The sequence below is a fragment of the Misgurnus anguillicaudatus genome, chromosome 4 (assembly GCF_027580225.2).
Source record: "Misgurnus anguillicaudatus chromosome 4, ASM2758022v2, whole genome shotgun sequence".
Lineage (NCBI taxonomy): Eukaryota > Metazoa > Chordata > Actinopteri > Cypriniformes > Cobitidae > Misgurnus > Misgurnus anguillicaudatus.
In genome coordinates, this window is record NC_073340.2 from 18,525,698 (window position 1) to 18,552,523 (window position 26,826).

Genomic DNA, 26,826 nt, shown 5'->3' on the forward strand with positions numbered 1-26,826 from the left:
ACCGCAGGTTGCAGCGAGACGCTACTCCCTAGAGGAGGCAAAGCGTGACATTGACACGCATCCTCTAGTGCATGGGTCTTCAACCGGGGGTCCGCGGACCCCAGGGGGTCCGTGACGGAACTGCAGGGGGTCCGCCAAATGATGTTTGACCACAAGCTATTTTTTGCTAAAAACGTAAAATACCGTACATGTACAAAAAACGTTACATGTCCCCTTTAAATTGTGCACGTGCGTGACCGCGAATGCGCGCGTTTAGTTTAGCAAGCGGACCAAAATTAAATATCTGAAGATTAAAAATGTACACTCAGGAAGCAGCAGTAGCAGCAGAAAAGGCATCATAAAACAGGTAAATCTTATAGGCATGTGTGTCTTTCTTTCAGAAAGTTATTTTAGAATCAGTGCGACATTGTCTCATCTGAGTTATATTTCTGAAATTGGACGGCTGTTTCACGCGGTTCAGATTTAAAGCGCTAACTCAACAGGCAAATGACGCCACACCGCGTCTGCATTATAAACTTTGACAAAACTATCGCCGCATTTAAAAATGTATTAAACGCGCACCATCATGGTGCTTAGTGCAAGATTCATAGTCAGGTTGAAATCCGCCTCTCAAAAAGTTGCCCCAAAGAGATGCGCGCAGACTCGATGCATGTTTTCTCCTGAGTCTGATATGAAGCTATGCAGAAAATTAACCTGCTTTACTCAAACTCATGACAATGATGATACACGAGAAAGGCAACAAACCTCTGAATTATAAAGTAGCACAACCTCTATCCCCACCAGAATAGACAGTTTTTGTGCCATTCACCATCAGTCATCTTTATAAACTGAAAGCCCAGGTTCAGGTAAATTCACAATAAAAAGAAAATCTATTACACTGCAAATACCTTAAAATAATATTATATTATTATTATTATTATTATTATACTCATATTATTATTATTATTATCATTATTATTATATTCATATAAAAACTAAATCTACCTTATCAAAAAAATTATGCATGTACAACAACAGCATAATAGTGCCAATGTACTGTCTTAATATATGGCTGTGTGACGATATGGTTTGTTTCTATTTATAAAACAGTTCCAGTCCTTGATTCTGATTGGTCAATAGTTGTACTTTACTCCACTTTGCGTTGTGCCTAATACAAAAAGGCAGCCCCTTGTACCTTACTGATTATTTAAATATCAGTTTTACACATTAAGTATCAGGGGGTCCTTGCTCCATGCCTCTCTCATCTAAGGGGTCCCCGACCCAAAAAACGTTGAAGACCCCTGATCTAGTGGACCAGCGTGTCTATTACACGCTTTAGCGTGATACTGGGTTGCCCAGAAAGTTTTAGATGTCTCCTAATTTATCACACCTCAGCTTGTTAGGGATACATGTTAACCATTCGGGAAAGAGGCTGATGAGTTGAATCAGGTGTTTTAAATAAGGAGACATGTAAAACTTTTTGGTAGGGGGTACTCGAGGAAGCACTAGTCTATGGGAAGAACACAGCCACGGTATAACAGAGACTAGGAACATACCATTAGGAATGCGTGGTTAAAGTTTGTTTTTAAAGAAGTTCCAGCTCGCGTGGGGAGTGTTTGTTTACCTTGTGTGCCGCAGATTCATTTGTAAAGAAGCCACAAGTCGGTGCTGGATTTGCAGAGAGACTGTGATTGAAAGCACCACTAATATTGCATCTGGCAGGAATGCCACAACAGTATACACTTTATTTAAGATACTACGTTTTACTTTTGCTTAGTAAGCGATTGCTTGATATGTCCTGTTGTAACATCCGTGTCTAAACGCGTATATTTTACTGTTTTAATTTACTAAAAACATTCAACGATTAATAAAGGTGAAACACTTAACAACACAACTGTAATATAACAATAGAAATACACAAACTTAGTGATAAAGAAGGACTTACCAGGTGCAATTTAGATTCTGATGCTTACTGTGTTGTATACGGTAATTTAGGCAAGTTGCGTTTGAAAGGTCCAACACCCAACAAAGCTTTTTTATCATATAACTGTGGTATGTAACATTACGTTTATGTAAGAGCAACCTCACGAGCACAATAGAAATATACAAAGTTATTGATAAGGACTTATCAGTCGCGGTTAAGACTCTGATGCGTGCTTACGGTGTTGTATACGGTAATTTAGTCATGTCGAGTTTAAAGTAGGCAGTCCTGATGCCCCACCCCCATAATATATTCCAGACTTTCAAGGGCCCTCTCTTTCTTTGGGGCCCTGGTAATCAGTACTGGTTTTACCCCCAGTCCGACGACCCTGCGTAGGTCCTACGGCGTAGCCGCGACGGCATAGGTTCGGCGACTGTTTTCATTTATACTTTCGCGTCGTTGTCCACGTCGAAATGCCAACACACGCGCAGACCGCTGGTAGGCAGTAACCACGTGTGTAAACACAGTAGCACCGCGACCGTCAAAGAAGAAGAAGAAGCTTGGCAAGTTAACCCACAAATAAAGAAGAAACAGCAACTTGTTGTGTCTGATTTGAGAAGACAGCAATGATGGAAGTAAATAAACAGCGACTTTTGTTGCAGTTTGAGTTAAATCACTCCTCAACTTGGCTCATCTTTGTTTTCGCTGTCGCAGACGGAAATACCTATGACACAGTTTTTTTTACCTGACGGGAGGGGTTCTGGTGGACCAATCACAGAGCTTGCGGTCTGCGTAGATTTGACGCGCTGTTAAAAATTTTGCGAGGTGCACGTCAGGCTATGCAGAGCTACGCACAGGCTACAGATAACCTACGGCGTAGCTACGGCGTAGAGCTTACGCACGACTATAAATCGGGCTTTAGGGGTTCAATGACTGAGAGCAGGGCAGTCTCAGTGGAGTGACCTCTTTTGAATCCAGACTGATTGCTATCCGGCAGTTGGGTTAAAACAACCCAACATTGGGTCTATTTTAACCCAGTTGTGTGTTCTGTCCAATGTTTATCCATTATGGGTTAAAAATAATCGAGCCATTTTTAGAGTGTAATATGGTACATGTGGTACATTTTGAAAGTAAAATAAGTGACTAGATCTATGAGGAATTTTATGTTGTGGTAAAGAATTTTCAGCCCTATTTTGTGTAGGTTTGATCACTAGAGTAAAATTGTGACAACTAATCCCCATGTCTTGTCTTCCAGACATAACCAGTGTGTCTTTATTTGTAGTATGGTGACGTAATAAGTTTGTATAGGCATTTAACTCAAGGAAGCGCCTGTAAACAGAAAAGTCATTCCCACAGAGCAAAAGCAGCTGATAGTATGAAGAAAGCTTTGGGTTTTATTAGTCTTTTTCTTACTTCTTGTTTGCTGCTTTATGTAGTTCTTTGGATTAATTTCCCTGAACAGTGGAATGGGTAAGTTAATAAAAAAATCATAAAAATATATAAAACAATATGTGTGAGGACTCTTTTTTGCTTATCAAATTTTGAAAGCCTTTGCAAAATAATTTTTATATTCTAATTGCTATGCATTTATTCTGTTGTTTTGTCTATTTAATATTTAAAATTTCCAAAAAAAAACCCACATTTTAATTTATATGTTATTTTATTTTTCATTGTTTTTAAAGAATTAAAAGAAAAGTGGTGGGGTCAAAATTTCTTTGGAGAGAAACTAACGAGCATACAGATGATCCTGCACCAATTAATAAATCCATTATAACTTCTGCACTGAATTTATCATTGCCCGGAGTTACAAATCTCTATGACGCTGAAAACCTGTCTGTTGAGCGTGAAGACAACACAACGCCTATTCCAATTCTTTATAAGACAAATTTTACAAAATTACCTGTGTGGGATTTTGAAGATGTTTATTTGCAAGACCATGACGCAAGAAAACCAGTAGGCTAAGTGGTTTTCCAGATCCATTCAGACATTACAGTGCAGTTTTTATATGCATGATTTAAATGATCACTGTTTTATAGATCTGTTCAAAGTCCATTTACAACACCAAGGATCCCAAGTTCAAGGAAGCTTTTCTTCCCAACATTCAACTATGGCTGTACAGAGGTCAACTCAACCTATCAGAATGGAATAGATTAGCACATTTCAACAATCCCTTTGGCTTTATGGAGTACAAATACGATGGTAAACATTTACACTTGAATATGTTTGAGAGGTAAATATTAGACTGGTGGCCAAAGATAAACACAGGCTTTCCTAATAGTGAAGATAGTCGTCCTTTGTATTTCATGTAATATCCGCAAACAATTAAATAGAATTTTAAATATATTTTAAAATATACAAGAATGACCAAAAAATATACAGTACTGTGCAAAGGTCTTATGCCACCACCACCAGACTTGTCGTTTTAGAAGTTTTGATGTCCATCCATATTTATTTTTCAATGTATTTTATTAAGATACAAACAGGAAAAAAGGAAATATGTAAAAAAAATGTAATTTTAAGGACTAAATGTCTTTAGGCATCGTCTGTGTTTAGTGTGACCTCTCTTAGCACTAAGAGTAAAAAGAGTAATTTTTTTAAAATTAGAAATTAGGATATAATTTTATGTAGGTTTAAGAGATTCTGCAGTTTCCTTCTATTGCTCAAGTGGAAGGGGAGTTTACACTAAAAACTTGACACATCAGTTTACATTTTTATACAGTTTTTAATACCATATACACATTTCCTGTATTTTCTGGATGTATTCTGTTAAAGAGACGGAGAAACAATTATATATGATCACTATAACATTGCAAAAACAACAAATCTAATTTTGGCATAGCCTAAGACTTTTGCACTGTATGTGATGAAATATATCTTTAAATACCAATATGCATTTTTTATATTTTGAAATACTGTATATTTAAAAAATACATATATTTTAAAGCATTTATATGTTGAAAGAAAAAATCTTTATATGGAAATACATTTTGAAATATATTCTCATATATAAAAGTTAAAACTTCAGTTTCAAACATATATTTAAAGTTTACTTTCTATAAAATGTATTAAGCATATATCTTTTTAGGATACTACATATAATTGTGTTATTTAGAATCTTCAGCAGATGATTATGTTTAGGAGCTGCAATATAACATATATATTTTTTTAAAACAAAAGCACAGAATATGACTGTTACTAACTCTTTTAGTACCATTACAAATTGCAAAAAAAGATATGATATACTAAATATGATGTTTTACATTACATGATCTTTCAATGGCAAAAAGGGTTTTTACACGCATACTTTATGTTTTCCCACTCATTGAAGAGATAAGAACAGCAGTAGATTTGATACCAAAGCCCAAATCTTCAATATTATTGCCGGTGCTTGAAAGTGCAAAAGATGGTTGTATCCGCTGTGCTGTTGTGGGCTCGGGTGGCATTCTCAATAACTCAAAGATGGGTAAAGAGATCGACTCTCATGATTATGTGTTTCGGTAAGCATGACAAAGGAAACAAGTTATAACATTGTTACATAGAAACATATAGACATTGTCATCATAAAATTTTTGCAAATTATTATCGTGGTTGTGCATCTATCTAAAATACTTGATTTATAAATGTAAATTAATATGGTTAATTTAATTAATATGGATATAACTCGTAGTTAATGTACAGTTAATGTAGTGCTGTAAATAAATGCACATGTTTAATTTTTTTGATCCTAAACAGAATGAATGGGGCACTTACAAAAGGTTTTGAGGAGGATGTTGGAAATAAGACCTCAGTCTATGTGCATACAGCTTTTTCAGTATATGCCACAATTCTTGGGCTTCATCAGTTTGGCTATGACAGTGTTCCACAAGATGAGGTCAGTAAATTTTGAAGGCATAGTTCACCCCCAAAAATGTAAATTCTCAACATTATTCATATAATATCTCAAAATTATCAGTATTAATTATCAATCTCGTCAGGGGCGTCATGCACCAATTTTTTTTAGGGGGGCACATTGTCAACAGCTCACAGAAATTTGTGCATACACAGACATCAAACGAAATATTATAGAGCTTTCAGTCTTTTCCATGGCACTTAAATTTCTAACAATCTGAAAACCCCTGCTTTCATGCAAAAACCTCCAAAATAAGAGTGATGACTAACTTTAATATCAAATACTATTCAATCGGAATAATGACACATTTGCATCATATTTACATCTGAAACGGCATGTTTTATTTAAGTCTTAATGGCTTTTTTAATTGTGTCATTAATGCATTTTGCACAACAACTACATTATCATATAAAATTAATGTAATTTTAAATCCATAAATTATATAAACAACGAAAATGACATAAGCTATAGCCACGTGATTGATTTTAATGTTCAATAATGATTTAAAAAAATATATTTAGATAAAATTATTAGATTTTTGCATTAAATGTTACCTCATGTGAGCATGTGAGATTCCGCGCCCGCGTGAACTCTGGCGAACTTTGGCGTTGTGCCAAGATGATGAATCTCTATTAATATAACATTGAGATGGTCACATTTAAAACCATACATTTTCTACACAGAGGAGGTTAACTGCACATCACCGTACTGGGGTTTGGAAATGTTGTGAGCGTTTATAACACGTCAGATAGCCAAATGCAGCAGCAAGCCAGCAACAGCAGAGAGCTTGTGAGCGCGCCCAGACGCTGATGACGTCTGCGACTGCGCTGACTGCAGCGCCAGCTGCCGCCAGAATAAAATTAATGTAACATGATCAAAACACTATCAAAACGGCGAAAATCTCAGAAAAGTGACAAGGATGCAGCACAGAATGTATAATATTGTGCATATTAAACGTATTAAAAGTCAAATAACAGATTAATGGATGCTTATTTGATTTTGAGGTTGGATCCAAAATCCATTGGCTCAAAAAAAACCAAGGGGGCACGTGCCCCCTCAGTTTGAATGGGCATGACGCCTCTGACTCTCGTTGTTCTGTATTCTTCGTTATTTTTGGATGGCATCAATAAAAGATTAAAAATTACAATAAGTAAACCGAAAAGCATAGCATTAAACTATCTTCTGGTAAAAAATACATTTTACATCAATTTAAAACTTCAACAATAAATTTTACTGCATTGACATGTAATCCAGCACCTATGGCAATCATCCAGAAAACAACACAAAGGTATCATTTACACTGCAAACTGCATATAGAGCATCAATGAAGATGTGATTTTTTACATAACTCCACTCATGCCCACATATTGTTTTTCCTCAGAATGCTTATTTATGTTAATGTAGTTACATACACTGTATCCATTTAAAAGTGTAACGTGGGTCTTTAAAAAAAGGCTTGATGAAGAAACTGCTGCTTGAAGGTGGTTGATGAAAAGTCTGCAAACTTTTGTTACTGGACAGATACAGAACATTAAAACTGTATATAAATATATTTCACAGTGCATGTGGCAACCCTAAAGATTCTAATATTCTGATAAGTTCAGCTGTGATATGTAATACATAAAAGTTTGATATATCATGCATAGCTCTAAATAAGGTCAAGTCATATAGACAATCGTCATCTAACTGTCTCAATGGGGAGGTTTCCCGAGTTTTGTCTCAAGATGCACACCAGTAATATTTTTTGTAAGGTTTGCTTGTAAAAACTTCTTAAATGTCCTAATATACCTACTGTAAGGCCTAGTCCTGGAGTAATCCAAACCCTGTCTGGGAAACCGCCCCTATATCCTAAACCATCTGTCTCTCTGCTGCTTTTCAATAGGGCATCAAATATGTTATGATCCCTGAGGGCCTGAGAGACTTCCATTGGCTCCGTGGACTACTAGAGGGAAAAATGGCTACAGGAGACTTTAAGGGTGTGAGGTGAAGTATATAGCCTAGTTCACTTAATACAATTACATTTAGTAGATGCTTTTAAAGGGGGGGTTTAATGGTATTTCAAGCATTCTGACTTATTAACACAGTTATAGAGTTGTTTCCTCATGCTAAACGTAGGCAAAGTGTCAAAAATGCAGTTGGGCGTGTTTCAGAGTATTTCTGTGCCGAATGCACTTCGCCAGGGTTCGTACAAGTTTCGGCTAATTTTTTTCAATTACGGTTCTAACTGACGTTTCAGGGGTTTTCGATACGTATCACTTCTTTATATGGGCTTCCGCCGGAAAACTTCCCCCGGAAAACCCCGCCCAGCCGTCAGTCAGCGGGAGACGCTAGAGCTTGCTAACCGCTTATCACGCCACTCAGCTTTGTTTAATTTCAAAAGTCAACAATGGCACAACAAGAAGTGTGTTTTTGGATGTAAGGAGAAGACATCCAGCCTCATGGAAACAATGGATATAGTTTATTATCCGGATTAGCAGCGGAGTTTTGCGTGTGTGTTTGATGCGGTGGATTTTCAGAACCGGGTCATGACCAGTTACACGTGGTAAGTAAGACTTCTGTCTTATGTTGGAAATAGGCGCGTGTATATTATATAAATGACACGAACATGTAGTGAATCATACGTTATAAGTGTTGTATAGTGTTGCATGACTCGTACTCGCTCCTCCCGTGTTATAACTCCTCCTTCTTCATTTTTTCGTACGTTATCGGAAAGATTCGTTAAAGCTAATATTTCTTTTATAAATCTGATTAAACTAAAGACTCTTCAGAGATATAAAGGATGTCATACTACTCTATAGGTACTCCAGATTGATATAAGAAATGCAGAAACAGCGTGTGTTACGTGAGCTTTAACATTACGTACAACAGAGCTAGAATGCAAACATAACCAATTAAGTGTAAGAATGTTTCAGTGGCACAACACAACTTTACAAAAGATTGACCAGGATGTTGTTTAACAATGGAATGTAATAATGAACAGAATGTTCTGTTTCTTCCCTAGGCCACTGAGTTTCTTCAAAGGCCATTTCAATGAGAGTAGATTTTATGTTTTACATCCGGATTTTCTGAGATATATTCGCAACAGGTAATTTACGGAAATGTTTGTATTGCTAGTTTTTACCATCTACCCCACACGTAACATATTGTTAGCCAAAATTAATTTGAAAAATGTAATTTTGAAATATCTCCAGCTAATTATTTTATATTTCCAATTTAAAGATTCATGCCATCCAAACAAATGCAAGGCAATTACTGGGCAATGTACAGACCAACCAATGGGGCATTTGCTTTGTTCTTGGCTTTACACACATGTGATATTGTAAGTAAAATGCTTTTTTTTACAATGATCAAGTGCCATTCTGTAATGCAGGTTATACTAATACTTAAAAGTAGATTGCTATTGTTAAGACTCTATTGTCTAAGTCTCTAAGTAATGATTTAACACATTTTATTTCATTTACCATATGAGAATTTAATGGAAAACTTCTTTTTTGTTAATCATAAGGTGGATGCCTATGGATTTATTACAGAAGACCATCACAAGTACTCCAACTATTACTTCGAAAAGTTTAAAAAAACAAATGTGATTTTTTATATCAACCATGACTATAACCTGGAGATCAAGACTTGGAAAGAACTGCACGACACCGGAATTATTAGACTCTACCAAGGACAGAAAAATACATAGTCTCATGTCCATTTAAAAAAATAATGTATTTAAAATGTTTCACTATAAAGAGGGATCCTATATCTCAGATGGGAGAGTATGTTATCAATGACAATGGTTTTGAGGACAGGACTGATTGTTAAAATGGCTTTTCACACTGTGTCTGCTTCAAATATTATTTGTTCATTCCAAATTTGCATTTTTGTACTTATGAAAAAAGCCTTGGATTGGTACATTAGGAAAAAAAGAAAGATATAAATAATGTGACATCATACAGTATGGCACTGCCATCCTTTATGAAAATTAACCATGGTTTTTTTTTGTGGTAAAAGTGTAACCATCGTTTTTTGGTGTATTGATTACTATTAGCAAAACCATGGTTTTACTACAGTAACCATGGTTTAACTATGGTTTTTGAAAACCATGGTTGTCAAAACCATGTTTTTTGTGGTAACCACGATTTTACTACAGTAACCATGCTTTTTTGTTTTAACTGTAGTGAAACCATGATTAATTTTTGTAAGGCATGTGGAATAGAGCTTCCTCCTTCATAACTTTATAGGGCCATAGGGCTTAAAGGGCGTGTTGCAGGGTTAATTTTTCAACGAATTTGCTTGTTGGTAATAAACATTTAAACTGTTATCCATTGTATTTTATGTTGATGGGTATCACAAAACGGAATAAAATACGAAAAAGTACAACAGTTTGCAACGATTCTCCTTTCCCCCACAACGCATTGCATTACGTCACGTTGGGGAGAGAATTTACCAAAGCCCGCATTGAGAGTGACTAGAGAGACGAGTAGAGTACAGTATTCAGATTATAGATAAATACATAGATATAGATAGACTAGATATACAGATAAATAAATAGATAGGGTAGTATAGAGAAATAGGCAGACAGCCAGATAGCATAACGTTAGCATAACTTTGTGTAGAAAGTAAACAAACAATTAAAATACTTGTTAGTGCGGATTCAGGCAGCATGCCTCAAATCCTGGAAGCTGAGTGAGGCACGTCACATCTGGTCGCGGGGTGAGCTCCTTGACCAGCGACCACACGCACTCACTACCCTACAGCCAGTGATAATAGTTATACATTGCGAGTTATATTAGCAACACCGTCTGGCGGCCGATGTGCGGCTGCTTCCCACTGGTCAAACTGTGCAGCCTCTCTGCTCAACAAAGTATATAAAAGTGCTTAACCCATTCGGCAGGTCCAACCATGTCTAGGATTTACAAAAATACGAGGATCAGTCAGCAATCCCTCCCCAAATGGCATAGCCTGTCGGCCTTTGATGTAAAAAGCCGCCGAACACCTGTTTATTGCAGTATGTATGCGGTCGGATCCAAGTGCGGTGCAGCTGCTGACCGCTGCTTTTGCTTACAAAATGATTGTGTGGTTCGTTATGATCGCATAAACAATATAACAAAGCATCCTTTTATTTCACAAAACAATATATTTTAGATATAATTTGATAGACTAGTAAGTGTGGATTAAGGATGTTTAAAATCTCTAGCCTGGTGGTCAGGACATGAATGGACTAAATCAGCAGATTTGCAAACATTTTTATTTATCTCCACATATATCATAAATAATAATTAGCATGGTAACTTTGCAGTTACCACATTATATATTTCCTACTATGCATATATGTTTCCATATTATATACGCAAGTATTCAATGGCAATAAATGTCTCACATGGCAATAAATATCCTCACAACATTATTATTTCTCACCATAGTTCTAATACTACGCTGAGGCTACCTTTCATCCACTTAACCCCAACGTGACATCATCGCAGAATTGCGTAAAAAAAGTTAATACCAAAGACGTAAAAAAAGGTCTTTAAGACCATTTTTGAGACATTTTAATAATTATATACATATCTTGAGTGATTTATGTACCCATTAATCGACAGTGGTGGTTAACCTGCAACACGCCCTTTAAATATTAACATGCTCAGTCTCAGAAAAGTAACCTATACATTTGTGTGAACAACCCATTAAATTTCCAAACAACGTTATTCGGGTAAGCTTAGTATGTTAGCATTTTAGGATGAATCCCAAACATTGTGTTCCCTCCAGACAAAGAGAAAATGACATAGTTTTTCAATGCTCTATTTGCCAAGTGTATTTTAATCGGCCACAGTAGGCTTGACACAATTGTGCTACTGAGTTTACACATTTATGTTGCATTCCAGATAACTCGGATATCGGATATTTCCCCCACCTCAAACCTGGAAGTAAGTGCCTGGAACACTTTATAGCAACCAACTCGGGACAGATCGACCTCAGGGTTGTGGCTAGCCACAGCCAAAATCTTGTGAAATCTCACCGGATAAGTGCTGTTTTCATACTAATCCTAACTAAACCTAACCCTAAACCCAACATTTCACTGGATGTCTGGAACCCACTATGTCTGGAATTCGGCATAAGGGCCAGATTTACTGCTTGCGCCAGTGTAAACTGCTCTTTTTGCATTAAAAAACTATTGTCCACTGTACATACCAGAAGCGTACCTGACGCAGCGCTCACTGCTGTTGCTATAGGTGACATATATTTTGCCTGGAAACGCTTCCAAGAAGCTTGCGTGTGGCGTGAAAAATAGGCGTCGGCCCTATTCCTAGCATGCACGCATTTTCAGACGTGCGTGTCATGCAGGTGGTGTGGACTGTCAAACCTGCTAACATGGGAGCCTAAATAAAAACGGACACGCCACGCAGCTGGTGTGAATCGGCCCTAACAGTGCCAAGCAAGCGGTCGGCATTTTCAGCAACATTTAAGTGGTTCGGGGTGTACAGAAAATGTTTTTTCACTAATAGTTTCAGTTTTTGTGATAGTCTTCGTTTACTATAATAACTCTGATGTAAACTGAGACAAACGGATGTTTAGGCAGCCAACGTCACAGTATCCGCCAGAGCTCGCATCTACGGCTCTCCTGATTTTGCCAAGTGGTTGATGTCCTCAGGGAAACATTACGTTGACCCTGGAACAACATTTCAATCAACCAATCAGATTTCAGAAATAAGATTATAGTTTGTTTTAAATTTAAGCTTACAACCAAGATTAGCTGTTTCTAGACCATTGTTTTTTACTTATCATGTCCCTCTGATTTTAGGGTTTGGTTAGGGTTAGGGTTGGGGTAGGTATAGGTTTTATTAAGAAAAATGTTGTCCTTGGGTCAACACAATATGTTGCCCTGAGGACATCAACCACTAGGAAAAACAGTTCGAGCTCGCATCTAACGTTACGTTAAATAATGGCGCAAATACCAGTCATAAAGTGATTTTAACACGTTTTTGCTTTAACGGCCTTCCATAGCAAACATTAGTAAATCATTTGCTCCCCAAAATTTTACGTCTGAAAGGGTCAGTCGCAAAAATAACTAAACCACACATTTTCAACGCTAATGATCCACTGCGCGTCAAATCACAACAGTCGTTAATGATGGCCCTAAAAGTCTTAAACCCTACGCTAATTTGCAATGCTCTTGCTAGATTGCGTTGAGCATTATGGAAATTTAGGATTTTTGCGCCTGTGTTTTTATTTGAGCCTTTTTCTTTCAAATCGCCCTAAGGAATGAAAAATGGCATAAGGATGATCACTTCCGGCTGGATTTCGCCCCTACAATCATCAGCCTGAAAGTCTACAGGTGTGTGTGAGAGAAATGCGACGATCGGTTCACCGAAGATGTGGATCGCGAGGGTTTTCTTGGCTTTATCGGTTTTAACTTTGATTCTTATGTTTCTTTTTGTTACACTTTACAGTAACCCTTGCGCTTTCCAGACAAACGCACGGTAAAAGACCAAACATTACAACTGAAGACTACGTCTGTATTTTAAAGAAGAACCATTAATGCTTTCTCAAATAACCTTTTAGTGAGAGGTTCTTACATTTAGTTTGTAAACATTTTCCCACTACCGCTTCCATTGTTCGCTTGGTTTCTTGTCTTCATTTAAAAGAATTAAAGATTAAAATGTTTTGCTAATGCAACGAACATTTTTACAGGGCATAAGGCTAACTGTGCTTTCCTTATCTTCAGACAATATATCTTGTTTTTGGTTGACAAAAGCAATGTCACAGATTCAACGCAAAGAGCTTTGCAAGCAGATCCAACGAAGAGTCCTGTTACAAAGGTCGCTGCTAAGATCACTTTTGCAAACACTACACTAAAAAGTCCTGTTCATTTTGGGACACAAGCATCTACCCTTGTGCCAGCTATGGACAAGCACAACTTTACATCAATGCCACAATGGGAATTTGATGATCTCTATCGATTGGATCCACAGTTTAAACAGAGTGTAAGTACAGCTGCCACTGCAAAAAACAAAACTTAAAACATGTAATTATTAAAGTTTACTTCTTCCAACCAGGAATGCATAACGTCCTTGCGGAATTCCAGTGATCCAGAATTTACTAAGACATTCATTCCTAACATTCAGCTGTTTTTACAAAGTGATCATCTTAACGTTAGTGAGTGGAACCGGCTTTATCATTTCAACAACCCCTTTGGCTATATGGGACTGAATTACACAGGTTTGTATGAACAGCAAATATGATCAAACTGTTGCACCAAATTTTTGACAAGTTTCCTCTTTTAATAGCCATTAAAGCTGCTGTTGAAACCATCCCTAAACTTAATTCGACCCAGTTATTGCCAGTACACACGGGTGCAGAAGATGGCTGTATTCGCTGTGCTGTTGTCGGGACATCAGGCATTCTTAATGGCTCCAGACAAGGAGCAGAGATCGACTCTAATCATTATGTGTTCAGGTTGCAGAATTAGTCTCAAGTCGAAGAATAAATATTATGAGATTGACATTTAAACTTTTTCTGTTAGGATGAATGGAGCCATTACAGCAGGACATGAGGAGGATGTTGGAAAAAGGACATCCGTTTATGTGCACACAGCACATTCAATAATCACTTCCCTTATGTTACACAAAAAGAGAGGTTTCAAACAGATTCCTACTGACGAGGTGTGCATTGCAAGAATACAGAAACAAAATTCATTTTTACTTTTTTTGCTTCACTATGAAGCAATTTCTTTGATAAATAATTATTTTAAGTAATTTGAGCTTTAAGCAGTTTTGAAAATCGCAGGGATATCGCTAAATGATGATACACATCTTAGAAAATGATGATTAAATATCTCAGAGGAGAGTTTTAGCTTAGTTTGTTACATTTTGTTATGCTTGTATGTTTAAAAAAAATGGTAAGAGTTTATTTATTTTTTCTTGAAAGGATATTAAATATGTTTTAATACCAGAGGGTCCAAGAGACTACAACTTTCTCGACTCCCTGATGAAAAACAGAAAAATACCATCAGGACCGTATCGGGGACGAACGTAAGTCGAGATGATTCTCAGTGTCTTATCTTAAAGGGGCAGTGTGTAATTTTTAGAAAGATCTCTTGACAGAAATGCTAAATAATATACAAAACTATATTATCAGGGGTGTATAAGACCTTTTTTATTATGAACTGTTATGTTTTTATTACCTTAGAATGAGACATTTTTATACACAGAGGGTCCCCTTACGCGGAAGTCGCCATTGTGTGCCACCATGTTTCTACAGACACCCTTAATTGAGAAACGTTTTTTACTTAGTTTTCTCCGTCAGTTACATGTTTTTCCAATGGCGGATACCATAGCTTCTCTATGCGTTTCAAAACGAGGGGTGGGCAGTGGACTGAGCCATTGGTTGCAATTCGCAACCTCACCAAAATTTACACACTGCACCTTTAAGCCAAAAATGACAGCGGTTTACTTTGATGTTAACACTGTCAAAAATAGCCTACTTGCTCTGGAGCCAATATTGACGCAAAATATCCTTGACATCTGGCCAATGGAATATGAACGCATGCAATCAATGGAAGAAATGCTGTTGACAGCAAGAATACAGATTAAAACAATTACACCACCTGAATAGAGCTGTTGTAACTCTGTGCAAAGAGTCAAATGTAGGTTTAGGTTACGGTATATACTTTTGTTTTAGCTTGTTGGATTCCTTGCAATTTTACAAATATCTGTTGTATGATTTTATTAGGCCAAGGAATTATTACAGTGGGCATTTCAATGAAAGCTCCTACTACATCCTACACCCAGACTTCCTCAGATATGTGCGGAACAGGTATTTGTATTTATTACTTGCACTTACACTACTGTAGGATGCATGTAGTTGGTTAATTTGTTTTTATTACCACTAGGAGACATGGGGTTATTTTTTATTATATTTGATTGTTTAAATTGCATGGGTTTTGCCTCTTCACCTTAGGTTTCTTAAGTCAAAACGGTTGCAAAAGAAAGGATGGTGGCTGGTCAGACCGACTAATGGAGCCTTTACTCTGCTGTTGGCTATGCACACGTGTGACATTGTAAGTGTAAAGTCTTGCATTAAAATACTTTTTGTTTGCCATAACACACACAGAGTATTTAGAATCAAATGTTATTTACATTTTTATATTCATTCAATTTATTTATTTTCTGATCATGTTTAGGTGCGAGCCTATGGTTTCAGCACAGATGATTATCAGAAATATCCAAACTACTACTACGACGCCAAACACACCAAACTAGTGTTTTTTGCCAATCACGATTATCGCTTGGAAATGAAAACTTGGAAGAAACTTCATGATGACAAACATATCTGGTTGTATTTGAGAAAATCTGATATCTAAGTCAGAAATTGGGACCCTCACAAAAGTAGTCTTGAAATTCTTAATTACTAATGTAAGTGTTATTTCACCATGAGATGAAAGGGAGTAACGGGAAAAGAAGTGACTTTTTGTGTATTTTTTGTTACAATTTATAAAAAAGTTTTATAAAGTGGAATTGATTTACATGTTGTATTGTATTGTATTGTGAAATAAAGAATTTACTATGGTGTTGTTAAGTCAGTGGTCATCTTATCATCTCATATAGAGGAGCTTGTAGGCCCCCAGTTTGTCTCAATTTAATTTAATTCAAGTTGATTTATAATAGACCATTTTGCACACTGATCCAGAAGCACTTCCTGTTGCTTTTAAGTTTTTTTTCATAGTTCAAATTTATTTTACATTTTAATTCAGTTCTACATGTTTTGTTCTAATTTATATTAATATATTTTGTTCAGTGTTAAAATTAAAACATTAAGTGCTTTGGACCTGTGTTCTTTACATCTTGCAAAATGGGATTTCCACAATTTTGGATTGTTACAAACAAGCTTTACAGTAAATGCATGATAGTACAGGACATAGACATTAAGTAGCCCCAAAAATTTACATTGATATTACAATATTTGTACGCTAGATGCCGCCAAGGGGCCATCGATAAAACGTCACGTCACTAGATGTCGCCATAGCATAAAACACACGTGCAGTGATTTCGCACTGTCTGAGAAGTCACCTTCTTATAATGCATTTGAAGAATATTGATAGAGTGTAAAACTACTAATTTTCAAATACTAAAATGTAAAACCATAGATAGGCTTATAAGATAGGCTTATTTAATATAACAATACTTATACTGATGTCTAATAAAACTGACAATTTTTTACGCATACTGGATTGTATTATATGCTATATTTCCAATTCGTAAATATCATATAATAGTTGAATAATATATTATTCAACTATTGTAGGATATTTTAGTAAAACTTCACAGCGCACCTTTCAGGAAGAGAGCAACCAGTCAGGCGCGTGACAGACGCGCGCGCACACGCGGCGGACAGTAGTGTGTGGTGTCAAACACGTTCCCAATCTCAAGTATGGAATTTCGCTTTACCGCTGACTGGAATAGAAATGATAAACGGGAATATACTTAAGATTCGCATTTTTTTTAGTCTGTAGATATCGCTCGCGAACACAGTTTGTGTTGGTAAGTACTAACTGACAGAGCTGCTTATTTGATCAATAGAGGCACGTGAAGCGCCTTTTTAGCATAATAGTATTAAAACCGTATGGACAGGTAAGTTAACAGGACAATTGTGTATGGTTGTTTTCAACGAGTTGTTAACTGTTCGTGTTGACGTTACTTTTCACTGACAGCAAAGTTATTCCGCGACAAGTGCAGGTTGTTTTCAGTAATTTGCTATGTGAAACCTTAACAACAAAAACAACAATTTAAGTTATATCCACTTTGGATTTTGGCTAATAAACGTATTTACTACAAAAGCAACCTGTCTGTTTGGAAATTGCTAAAAGCCAGTAAACACATTTTTATCTGTGATTTAATTGCTTTTAAGAGCAAGGATGCTGCTGCGGCAGGTTTATAAGAGACAGAAATATGCAAAATATATTGTAAATGCAAACAGAAAGTGGCATATCCGCGATAATATGTTATGCATATATTATGTTATATATTGAAGAATCTATAGAGCAACTTATCTATAGAGTTTAGAGTTAATGGTAATGATATCATGTCTGTTGTTCTAGGTTTCCTCTGTGATGTGGGTCATATGGATGATTTACACTCAATAACAAACATCTAGTAAATACAACCCCCTCCTTCTTATATGTGGTAAATGTTTGAACCATGTTTGTGAGAATGATACGGCGAACCAAAGGCTAAATCCAATGATTTGTGAATACAAAGGATCATGACATCGTGAGCCCAAATAGTAACACGTTTGCTGGAAAAGAGCCATGGGCAAAGAGCAGGACCTCCTTCTGGCTGTGAAGAATGGAGACCTTCCCCTAGCTCATAAACTCCTGGCCAAGATCAAGACCAACAGAAACAGTAAGTAGATTTTGTGCTGTTTTAAGATATTTCTTTATATTGACAGTCAGCATGTTTACGGAGTCAGAGATCTCTCATACATTATACATCACGCAAAATAAAAATGTACTTAACCATCTCTTTTAATTGCGATGTTTGTTAATATTTTGAAGCATATATTAATTTATTCAATGGAAAATTTTCTTCATTGTATCCACGGTTACCTGTTAGGTGCGGAATTTATTTTTATACCACGGCTCTGTTGAATGCTGTATTGTGATTGGTTGAGAAATGTTCCATGGGCATGCATTATTTTTCAATAATCGCACACCTAACTTTTCAAAAGTCTTAAAATAGGCACCAGAGCAATGTTTGTGGTAACGGTGGTATAAGCGGAATAATTGACTCCGGTCCTCCGCTTCGCGTCATGCCGCATTACCACCTTGGGTGTGCATTATTTTCTTATAATTCAATTATTCCTTACTTAAAATTGGCACTTTGTATGTGAGCAAAAATGTGCCGTTTTTGGGTGCGTCCTTTTGATTGCAAATTAACTGATCTCTGAACTAAATGGCAGTGCCGTGGTTGGATAAGGCAGATTAAGGGCGGTATTATCCCCTTCTGACATCACAAGGGGGGGCAAATTTCAATGACCTATTTTTTCACATGCTTGCAGAGTTACTGGGTTGATTTTTTTTAACATTTTCTAGGTTGATAGAAGCACTGGGGACCCAATTAGCACTTAAACATCTGAGCTGTATAAATTAAAAACAATGGCAATACCACACTGTCTTCATTACCAGTGTTGAGTTTGCCAGGTGTCATCACATCCAACAGCTGCATCCAAACAAATTTTTTTCGTTTGACCGTTACAGCCAAGTGTGCACAAAACAGCTTCATAAACACTGTAAATGCTGAATTTGTGTTGTTTTCCCCAATTTGGTGAGTCAAATATAATTTAAAAAGAGAGTACACCCCAAAATGAAATTTCTGTCATCATTTACTCACTCTCACGTTGGTTTACACCTGTATGAGTTTCTTTAAACACAAAATACGATATTTTGAAAAAAGATGGTAACCACCGTTGACTTCCATAGTATTTGTTTATCCTACTATATAAGTCAGTGGGTATCTTCAACTATGTAGTTACCCTCATTTATCAAAATATCGTATTTTGTGTTCAACAGAAGAAGAAAACTCATAAAAGGTTAGACTAAGATGAGGTATTTAACATGAGGATAAGTAATTGATGACCAAATGTTCATTTTTTAGTGAACTACCCAACAATGGGTTAAAATAGCCCAGCATTTTTGATAATGTATAGGTCCTGTATGTTCGGATTAGAACTGGCAAAACATTTCCGAATTTACATTTACAGCAAATCATGTCAGTCAGATTCAAGGTGGGTGGGATGCATTTGTTTTGTACAAAAAATGTATAAAAACATGTCTATTTGTGCATGTTTCCTATCAATTGCATCTGTGAATTGAGGTTTAACAACCAAAACCTGTATGTGCTCATCCTCGCCCCACCCACTCTTTTACAAATCAGGGATAACCCATATGGCAAACTCGCAGATTAACATTACAAAGAATTAGATTTCAGCACACTGTTGTTCACTTTACCTTAACAATGTCACCAGGCCATTGTAGTTGATTCTTTTTTTTTGTCATTGCTTCCTGGTTTTCTTTTTGCCTAGAATGTAGTAGCCGTGTAAAAGACCAGGGTAAACTGATCAACTGTGCAACACAACAGTTGGCTCAAAACCAGTTTGACCGTCATATTTAATACATTATAACTAGAAGTTTTACACAAGCATATACAGGTTTGAATACTTACACTTGTTTACAACAGATGGCCCTGCCTTCTCAGGACTGTTTTGGAATCTGTTTAATGAGTTAATCCATGTGCGATGTTGTCAGTCATCATTAGTCATTGCTAGTTTAAACTGTGCAAGCCAGCAGTACCTTGAACTGAGCAGATGGGCCAACTTTTAAATATTCATCAAAACTGCAAATTATTAAAAATGGACCATATTATTAGCATTATCTGAGAACATGCATACATTTTCTATTTTTGGCCTAATTAGCTTAGAAAACACAGAGAAAGTGTAGAAAATACAAACACAGTAGAGATCATGCAGGGTATCTTGAGATCTCAAGCCTCACTGGTAATGACTGCATATAAATAAGCTTGCCTTTTGCTTTGTTTTTAACCAAGTAAATATATTCCGAACGAAAAGTAGTTGTTGTTGTAATCAGGGTTCTAAATTAACTTTTTTTATCACCAGCCAATGTGGCTGGTAACTTTCTAAAGTTACCAGCCAATCAGCATTTCCACTAGCCAAATTTTTTTACGGTGAAAATAAGAGAAATTATAAGTGCCACTGAATGCATTTGATAATTTTATTAACATTGCTGGAATGAAAACACACATAAATGTAAGGCTTCTCCCAGCAAGGCTCTCTTCAATACGACCTGTCTTGGCAGTTTTAATTAACGTTAGGCTCTCTGATGACTTCGGTCACTCTCATGGTCCTTTATTGCCTTAACTTTAAAATTATTAGTTCCCACCACGAAATTGTTCATTTCATTTTTTCTTTCGCGTATGCGACAATCCTGACAAAACATGACAACATTTTTTGGATCAAACACAAGCTTTCTTTGTTTCTCTGTCTTTATCCTTGCCTCCTCTCGCTCCCAAAAGTTTCCCTCATCTTCATCATACCTAACATTATCAACATGTTTGGAAGCATAAATGGCATAAAATATTTGAAAATAATGACAGCAGAGAAATATTTTCAACATTATACAATGATAGCAATGATTAATAACTTATTTTTACAAGAATATTTTTACAATATTTTAAGAAACCAGTCATTTTATAACTGCTATACTAAAATAATCTTAGTAATAGTTACTGCTAAGTGTTTATAGTTGCCTATAGTTAAATATTAGTAAACTAAATATTAGTTTCATATCTGAAAATACAGAACAGTGTAAGACATAAATGTGTTAATTAATTTTTCTCTGCAACAATGCAATCCTAAAGACTTGACAAGAGGTTTCCCTGAGATATTTCCTCTAATGTTTGAGACCTGACTGAGTAAGGATGTAATTTGTCTTACCTCCCTTAAAGGTGCAGTGTGTAAATTTTAGCGGCATCCAGTGTTGAGGTTGCGCATTGCAACCAACGGCACAGTCCACTGCTCACCTTTTTATTTTTTGAAACGCATAGAGAAGCTGTGCTCATAGTCGGAGACAACTTAGTAAAAAAAGTTTGTCCGTTAAGGGCTTTTGTACAAACATGGCGGCACAAAATGGCGACTTCCACATAAGGGACCCTCCTTGTATGTACATAAAAAAGTCTCATTCTAAGGTAATAAAAACATAACGGTTCATTATAAAAAGGCCTTTATACACCCCTAATGATATAGTTTTGTATATTATTTTGCATTTCTGTCAAGAGATCCTTCTAAAAATTACACACTGCACCTTTAAACTCATCATCTCATCATCTCCTTTCTGCTTCCTTTTTACTGTTGGAAAGCATCTTTGCAGTGATTTTTGTGTGAGCATACCAGTGAACACCCCTGACCACTCAGTGAGTTTCACGTCTTTGTAAATGAAAGTTTAATGCATTTTAGGAAGGATTGTTCCAGTGCACCTATCAACCCATTGTAGAGGTGGGAGGTGAAACACAAACACCCAAAAATTCTCGGGGCAGCTGCATATGTCGAAATTTCAGTCAAAACCGTTCTATTTCACCATAAACAATCTGAAAACAGGGCTTTAAGTGTAAAATATAGAACTTGTCCTTTAATTAACACCCGCCAAAATGTTAATTGTGTTAAGTAAGGGATAATGTAGAGGCAGCCGGTAGTTATTGGGAAATAAGCCCCGACAGTGTGATCAGGACCCGACGCGAAGCGGAGGGTCTTGTATCACACTGAAGGGGCTTATTTCCCAATAACTACCGGCTGCCTCTACATTATCCCGCTTATTACACGGCTACTTGCCACATAAGAAAAAAAACTGGACATGAAAATGAATTTGAAACATTTTATTGGCATATGTTTTAAATTAACATTTTTATCCTTCCGCGAAACTTTGCACAGATGCATAAAATGATCGTAATACCTTATTAAGATCCTCTGCTTCATACTTGTCTGTCTCCATTTTTTTCTCTTTTAGCCAGTCTTTGAGAAGTTTTAATGCCCATTCTGTATTTTATTGTGTGTTGGCTTCGTAGCTGTCATGCTCTATTTTGTCAAGTTCAGTCTCAGTAAGCTGTCTGTGTCCTGTCGTGGTTGTCCAGTGTTTGTCACAAGATGGCGCCAAACAGTAATCTTTATTGATCTTTATTGGCGCGGAGCGATTTGACTCGTACAAGTAGTACCGGTTATGCGTTATTACTTTGGAGCGGTTATTATTTGAAAAGAACGAACCTGCAAATGTCTCAACTGACCAATCAGAATCAAGCATTCCAGAGAGCCGTGTAATAATTTAGAATAAATATGGACAGTTTGACTAGTTACTTTACCGTTCAGCTTTGACCTTCCTTTCTTTCTTTCTCTATGTCGTTTCTGGTTTCAGTGTTGATTTGGTTGATAGTGAACCTCTACAGACATTCACATCCTCATTGGTTTGTTATGTGATGGAGTGCAAGTGTAAAATGTAACAAGAAATCAGTGCACTGAGTAATAACAAAACAATATTTCACTGCAAACAACGAGTTTTCATCTTGAGAAATACATTGTTAAATTTCAAAGGCATGCAAGGATATTTAAATAAATGCCAATTTAGCATTAAGACAATTAGAAGCTCCTGCTTGAGGTGAAGTTGTTGTACGTCTGTGCTGGCCCAGCAAGGTGAATTTAAGCTTTATTTGCCCTGAAAAGTTTGTTTACAGTCATCAGCTGTACAAAAACCCTTTTAGGACAGATGATAACACCAGACTGTGCAACAGATATGAACTTTACCTGAACTCACAGCCCCATGTCTGCTTTCATTTTTTATGATTTTATCTTTCCCCAGAAGTGAGAAGGAGCCAGTTCAATCTAGTTGATCAATCAGTTAAATCAGTTAAAGTTTATCCTAAATACTTGTCTTACTTCCTTCTTTGTGACTGGCTAAAAATTGGCTAATTTTAAGAAGGGAAGAAGAAAATGTTTTGTACTATGTATGTACACACAATAGATTTCTTTGTTAGCTCACTGAAGGCCCTTTTAATTACAAAACAGGTTATATTGTCGACTGTTTTATGTATAATTATAATAATCTTTGCCCTGCTGACGCAGTGCTCTATCAGTTGAGCTAGATGAGCACATCATGTGTATTGTGTACTACAACAATTATTTACCAGTTTAAACTTAATGAACTATAGCTGGATGTTAAAATGGATTTTTGTTGTGACTGAAGGATATGCTAAAAGTACTAATGTATTTACAGTATTAATGTGCGTTGTTTGGTTGTTTTTATATTCATTTTATGCTTATATAAGGTTTTTGTGAGAATTATAAACATTTCTATGGTTTTAAAGATTTTAATAACAGAAAAACCTTGTTAAAACATAAAAAACTCTACCGCGATACATATCATGATATAAAATGAATCCTATCGTGATAGAGGATTTTGGTCATATTGCCCACCCCTAATTATAATTATTTGGTACCTAGACTCAAAAAAAATATTTTTGCACCTTGTCTAATTTACTTAAATGAAACAAGTTAATACAACACAATTTTTTATTTTTTTTTGTCTCAACCTATTTTTATAATGTTCAATCTGCTTTAATTTAAAAAATTACATGAACTCAATCATTTTATATTGGGAGCACATTAATGATTTTTGTTGCTATTACTTACTGGGCCGTGAATCTGTATTTCCCAGCATGCTTTGCATGTAACTACCTTTGGAGAGTAATTTTTAATTAAATGTTATTTTATGCATTTTTAGGTAAAGAGAAAGACTTTATAGTGTTTAATGTTGGTTTATCTTATTGATTTAGAAGAGTTTGTGTTATATTTTTACGAATTGTTTGGTTTACATCGTGCAGAAGAGTGGCACTTGTGGTTAAGTTGTGGATGTGACGTACGTACTTTTAAAGAGCAACATGTGTCTCTTCTCACATGTTCAACCAATGTGTCATTAGCATGCTAATGTGTGCTTATGCTAATTAGTATTATATAGAAACTGACAATTGGTTTAACTAGACTTTTTTGCTTGAATGAACTTGTTTAGTCTTTGTTGAACAGACCAGAATTTATTGCGTGGAAAAGTTTTCCTTAACTGAATTAAGTTTATTGAACAAGATATTTTTATGACCAATGAAAATATATTTATTAAGTTGGTGCAACAAAAGATTATTTGTTTAAATTAACTTATTGTATTCTTGTTGTACAAGCCTAAACTAATTTCGTGGAAAAGTTTTCCTTAATTTAATTATGTTGAATGAACAAACAATTTTTTTGAGTGATGACAAGATATTACAGGCCATAACAATATAATAAAAGTGCCTAATATAGCTGAAAATCAGGCTTTCCTGTTTCCTGTCCAGTATACAGTATGTAACACTACTGGCAGTCATACACAGAGAAACACACACATACATGCCTGTCAATGCTGTTACTCTACCTCTAGAGTTTGACAGTAACAGAATTGACACAGACTAATTCAGACCACAGGGTGTCACGATTTTAATATAGATGACATTTTTTACAGAAAATTTTAGATTGTTATGGCCTGTAATATCTTGTCATTATTCAAATAATTAAAAATGTAATCATCTGAAAGAAGGGGGAAAATCACCAAAAGTACATGCACTTATATAACCACCCAGAGAGATATATAGAGAGTATTTGGTGAAATGTTTCGTTGAATTTTTTTGTGTTGTATTTCATAACTAATTTTGTTTGTATACTGGTAGATTGTGTTCATATTGTCTTAAATGCCTATTTAGCCACTAAGCGCTAAGCTCACCTTTAGCGGAGTCATGTGATGTGCGTTACATAACCAGCTGTCTCTTTTATCTCATCTCATCCACTGAGCTCAGACAGCTTGACAATTTTCTATTTGTTTGGTTTAGGAAAGCTTTCAAGGTGTGGCAGAACGTTCAAGAACGTTGTAAGAAATTAATCAAGATCCAATGTTTTTTGGAAGGTATTACAGTAAAAGCTTTCCTGGTTTTGTTATGGTAATTCCTATTGAGCATGCTGTCACAAAGGCTCATGAGATAGCGGTAATGTGACTGCAGGGTTTCATGTGCCGCGCATAAGATGCTGAAATTCACGTGGGTTAAAAGGTACAGTCATTTTGTGTACGCTGATCCCACTCCTATTTGCCGATCTCCAGCCAGCAGCAGAAATGATGGGATTCATTGGTTGGCTCTTTTTTGTTCAGTTCATGCCAAAACTAGCAAAACCAACATTTTCTTTTATTTACAGTTTACAGTTTGGGATACAGTTTACACAAGCAGTTATAAAATCTTATAGCTTAATAACTATAATAGAGGTTCTGTGTGTATTTTGTACTTTACTAATTACTGGAAAAATTTAGGCAGGTCAATAAACTTTATTACCCTAAATTGGTTCTGGCAAGCCAAACCAAGTCAATAGTGGACTGACTAATCTTTTGAGAGCTTTATCTCCAACACCTGCTTGCTTGTGTTCCTGTAAATCTTCCAAAAAGCCCAGACAAGGTCTAAGTTTTTAGTAGTTTTAATGGTTTGATCAGAAATGTTATTATGCATTTAACTAACTTACCAAGACATGCAGGAGATTAAAAGTTTGCTGTGATAAAAAGTGGTAAATGTGTGACTTTATAAAGATAGTTTTACAATTAAACTGGGTATTGCTTACAGAAGATTAGTTGAATGGGCTGGCCCTCTTAAAGTTTTGGTTTTTCGCTGTTTTTAGGTCTTAACTGAACTCATTTGCTGACTTATTTGACTTGTTGGGAAGGAACCTCAGTTGTATGAGTAGCTTTACAAATTCAGATTCAAAGTGTTGTGTTAATCATACCAAATGTACAGATTTGAGATGCGATGCTCTTATATTTTTTTGTATATATCGCTTGTTTCCTCAAATACGACCCACAGTTTACTAAATTAGCACCTCTACTGGCAATATATTAATATATTGGGGTATGATATAATTTTGCTGTAAAAACATGTATTGCTGTAAATCTCAGTTCTGGTGTACACTTAAAAAAAACTGCTGCCAGACGTGAAACGTCATGATTGTGAAATTGTGGTGTGTTTTGTGACTGATTGCATTATTACGTCAGCTCGGAATGTGGAGCGCTATTGGCTGTCGTGATTGATTGCTCATGCTCATATCTTCCGAACTATCTCTAAAACCATCAATGTTTATGAAACCATTTCTAATTTTACAAATGCAGAAAATTAAATGCATAAATCAATATCACAACTTGGTCTTAATGCTCTTGCTGCTAGTGCCTGCATTCAAAATGCTGCATTCCTTCTTCTCTGCACAGCATTTAGTTTGGCAATTACAAGCTGCACTGCTAATACTTGAATAACTTGCCCCATCATGACTGCAGTTCTGTCTCTATTTTCCAAGCGTGCCTCGTTTTGTTTACTGTTGGTTACTAGGTTTGCTCGAACAACTTGAAATGCACCTAATTCTCATTTGTTGTTTGTTTGTTGTTCTT

At 36.1% G+C, this 26,826-nt stretch overlaps 3 protein-coding genes across 10 annotated transcripts in view; all 3 read left to right on the plus strand.

Moving 5' to 3' along the window:
- The first annotated feature begins 2,843 nt into the window (after positions 1-2,843).
- Positions 2,844-9,797, plus strand: LOC141363707 (alpha-N-acetylgalactosaminide alpha-2,6-sialyltransferase 1-like). Its single transcript, XM_073866889.1, has 9 exons — positions 2,844-3,370; positions 3,583-3,853; positions 3,937-4,099; positions 5,229-5,397; positions 5,633-5,771; positions 7,672-7,772; positions 8,791-8,874; positions 9,009-9,108; positions 9,295-9,797. Exons 1-9 carry the CDS (start codon positions 3,276-3,278, stop codon positions 9,475-9,477), a joined length of 1,305 nt encoding a protein of 434 aa, XP_073722990.1. The 5' UTR covers positions 2,844-3,275; the 3' UTR covers positions 9,478-9,797.
- Positions 9,798-13,116: 3,319 nt separating this feature from the next.
- On the plus strand, positions 13,117-16,352 carry st6galnac1.2 (ST6 (alpha-N-acetyl-neuraminyl-2,3-beta-galactosyl-1,3)-N-acetylgalactosaminide alpha-2,6-sialyltransferase 1, tandem duplicate 2). Of its 2 annotated transcripts, none has more exons than XM_055175262.2 (9): positions 13,117-13,255; positions 13,501-13,759; positions 13,832-13,994; positions 14,063-14,231; positions 14,299-14,437; positions 14,703-14,806; positions 15,507-15,590; positions 15,735-15,834; positions 15,958-16,352. In XM_055175262.2, the coding sequence occupies exons 1-9, from the start codon at positions 13,149-13,151 to the stop codon at positions 16,135-16,137; spliced, it is 1,305 nt and encodes a 434-aa protein (XP_055031237.2). In that variant the 5' UTR covers positions 13,117-13,148; the 3' UTR covers positions 16,138-16,352. The 2 variants fall into 2 exon arrangements, with proteins under 2 accessions (XP_055031237.2, XP_055031238.2); XM_055175263.2 differs by having other exon boundaries at positions 13,531-13,759.
- A 720-nt stretch (positions 16,353-17,072) lies between these two features.
- caskin2 (CASK interacting protein 2) overlaps positions 17,073-26,826 on the plus strand; it is a 61,309-nt gene continuing 51,555 nt past the window's right edge. For all 7 annotated transcript variants that reach the window (XR_008636832.2, XR_008636833.2, XM_055175240.2 and 4 more), the window contains exons 1-2: positions 17,073-17,314; positions 17,872-18,175. Coding sequence is in view for 5 of the 7 variants with exons in the window: in XM_055175240.2 (XP_055031215.2) it covers positions 18,082-18,175 (94 nt within the window). In the remaining 2 variants the exon portion in view is untranslated. The remainder of the gene's footprint in view (positions 17,315-17,871; positions 18,176-26,826) is intronic.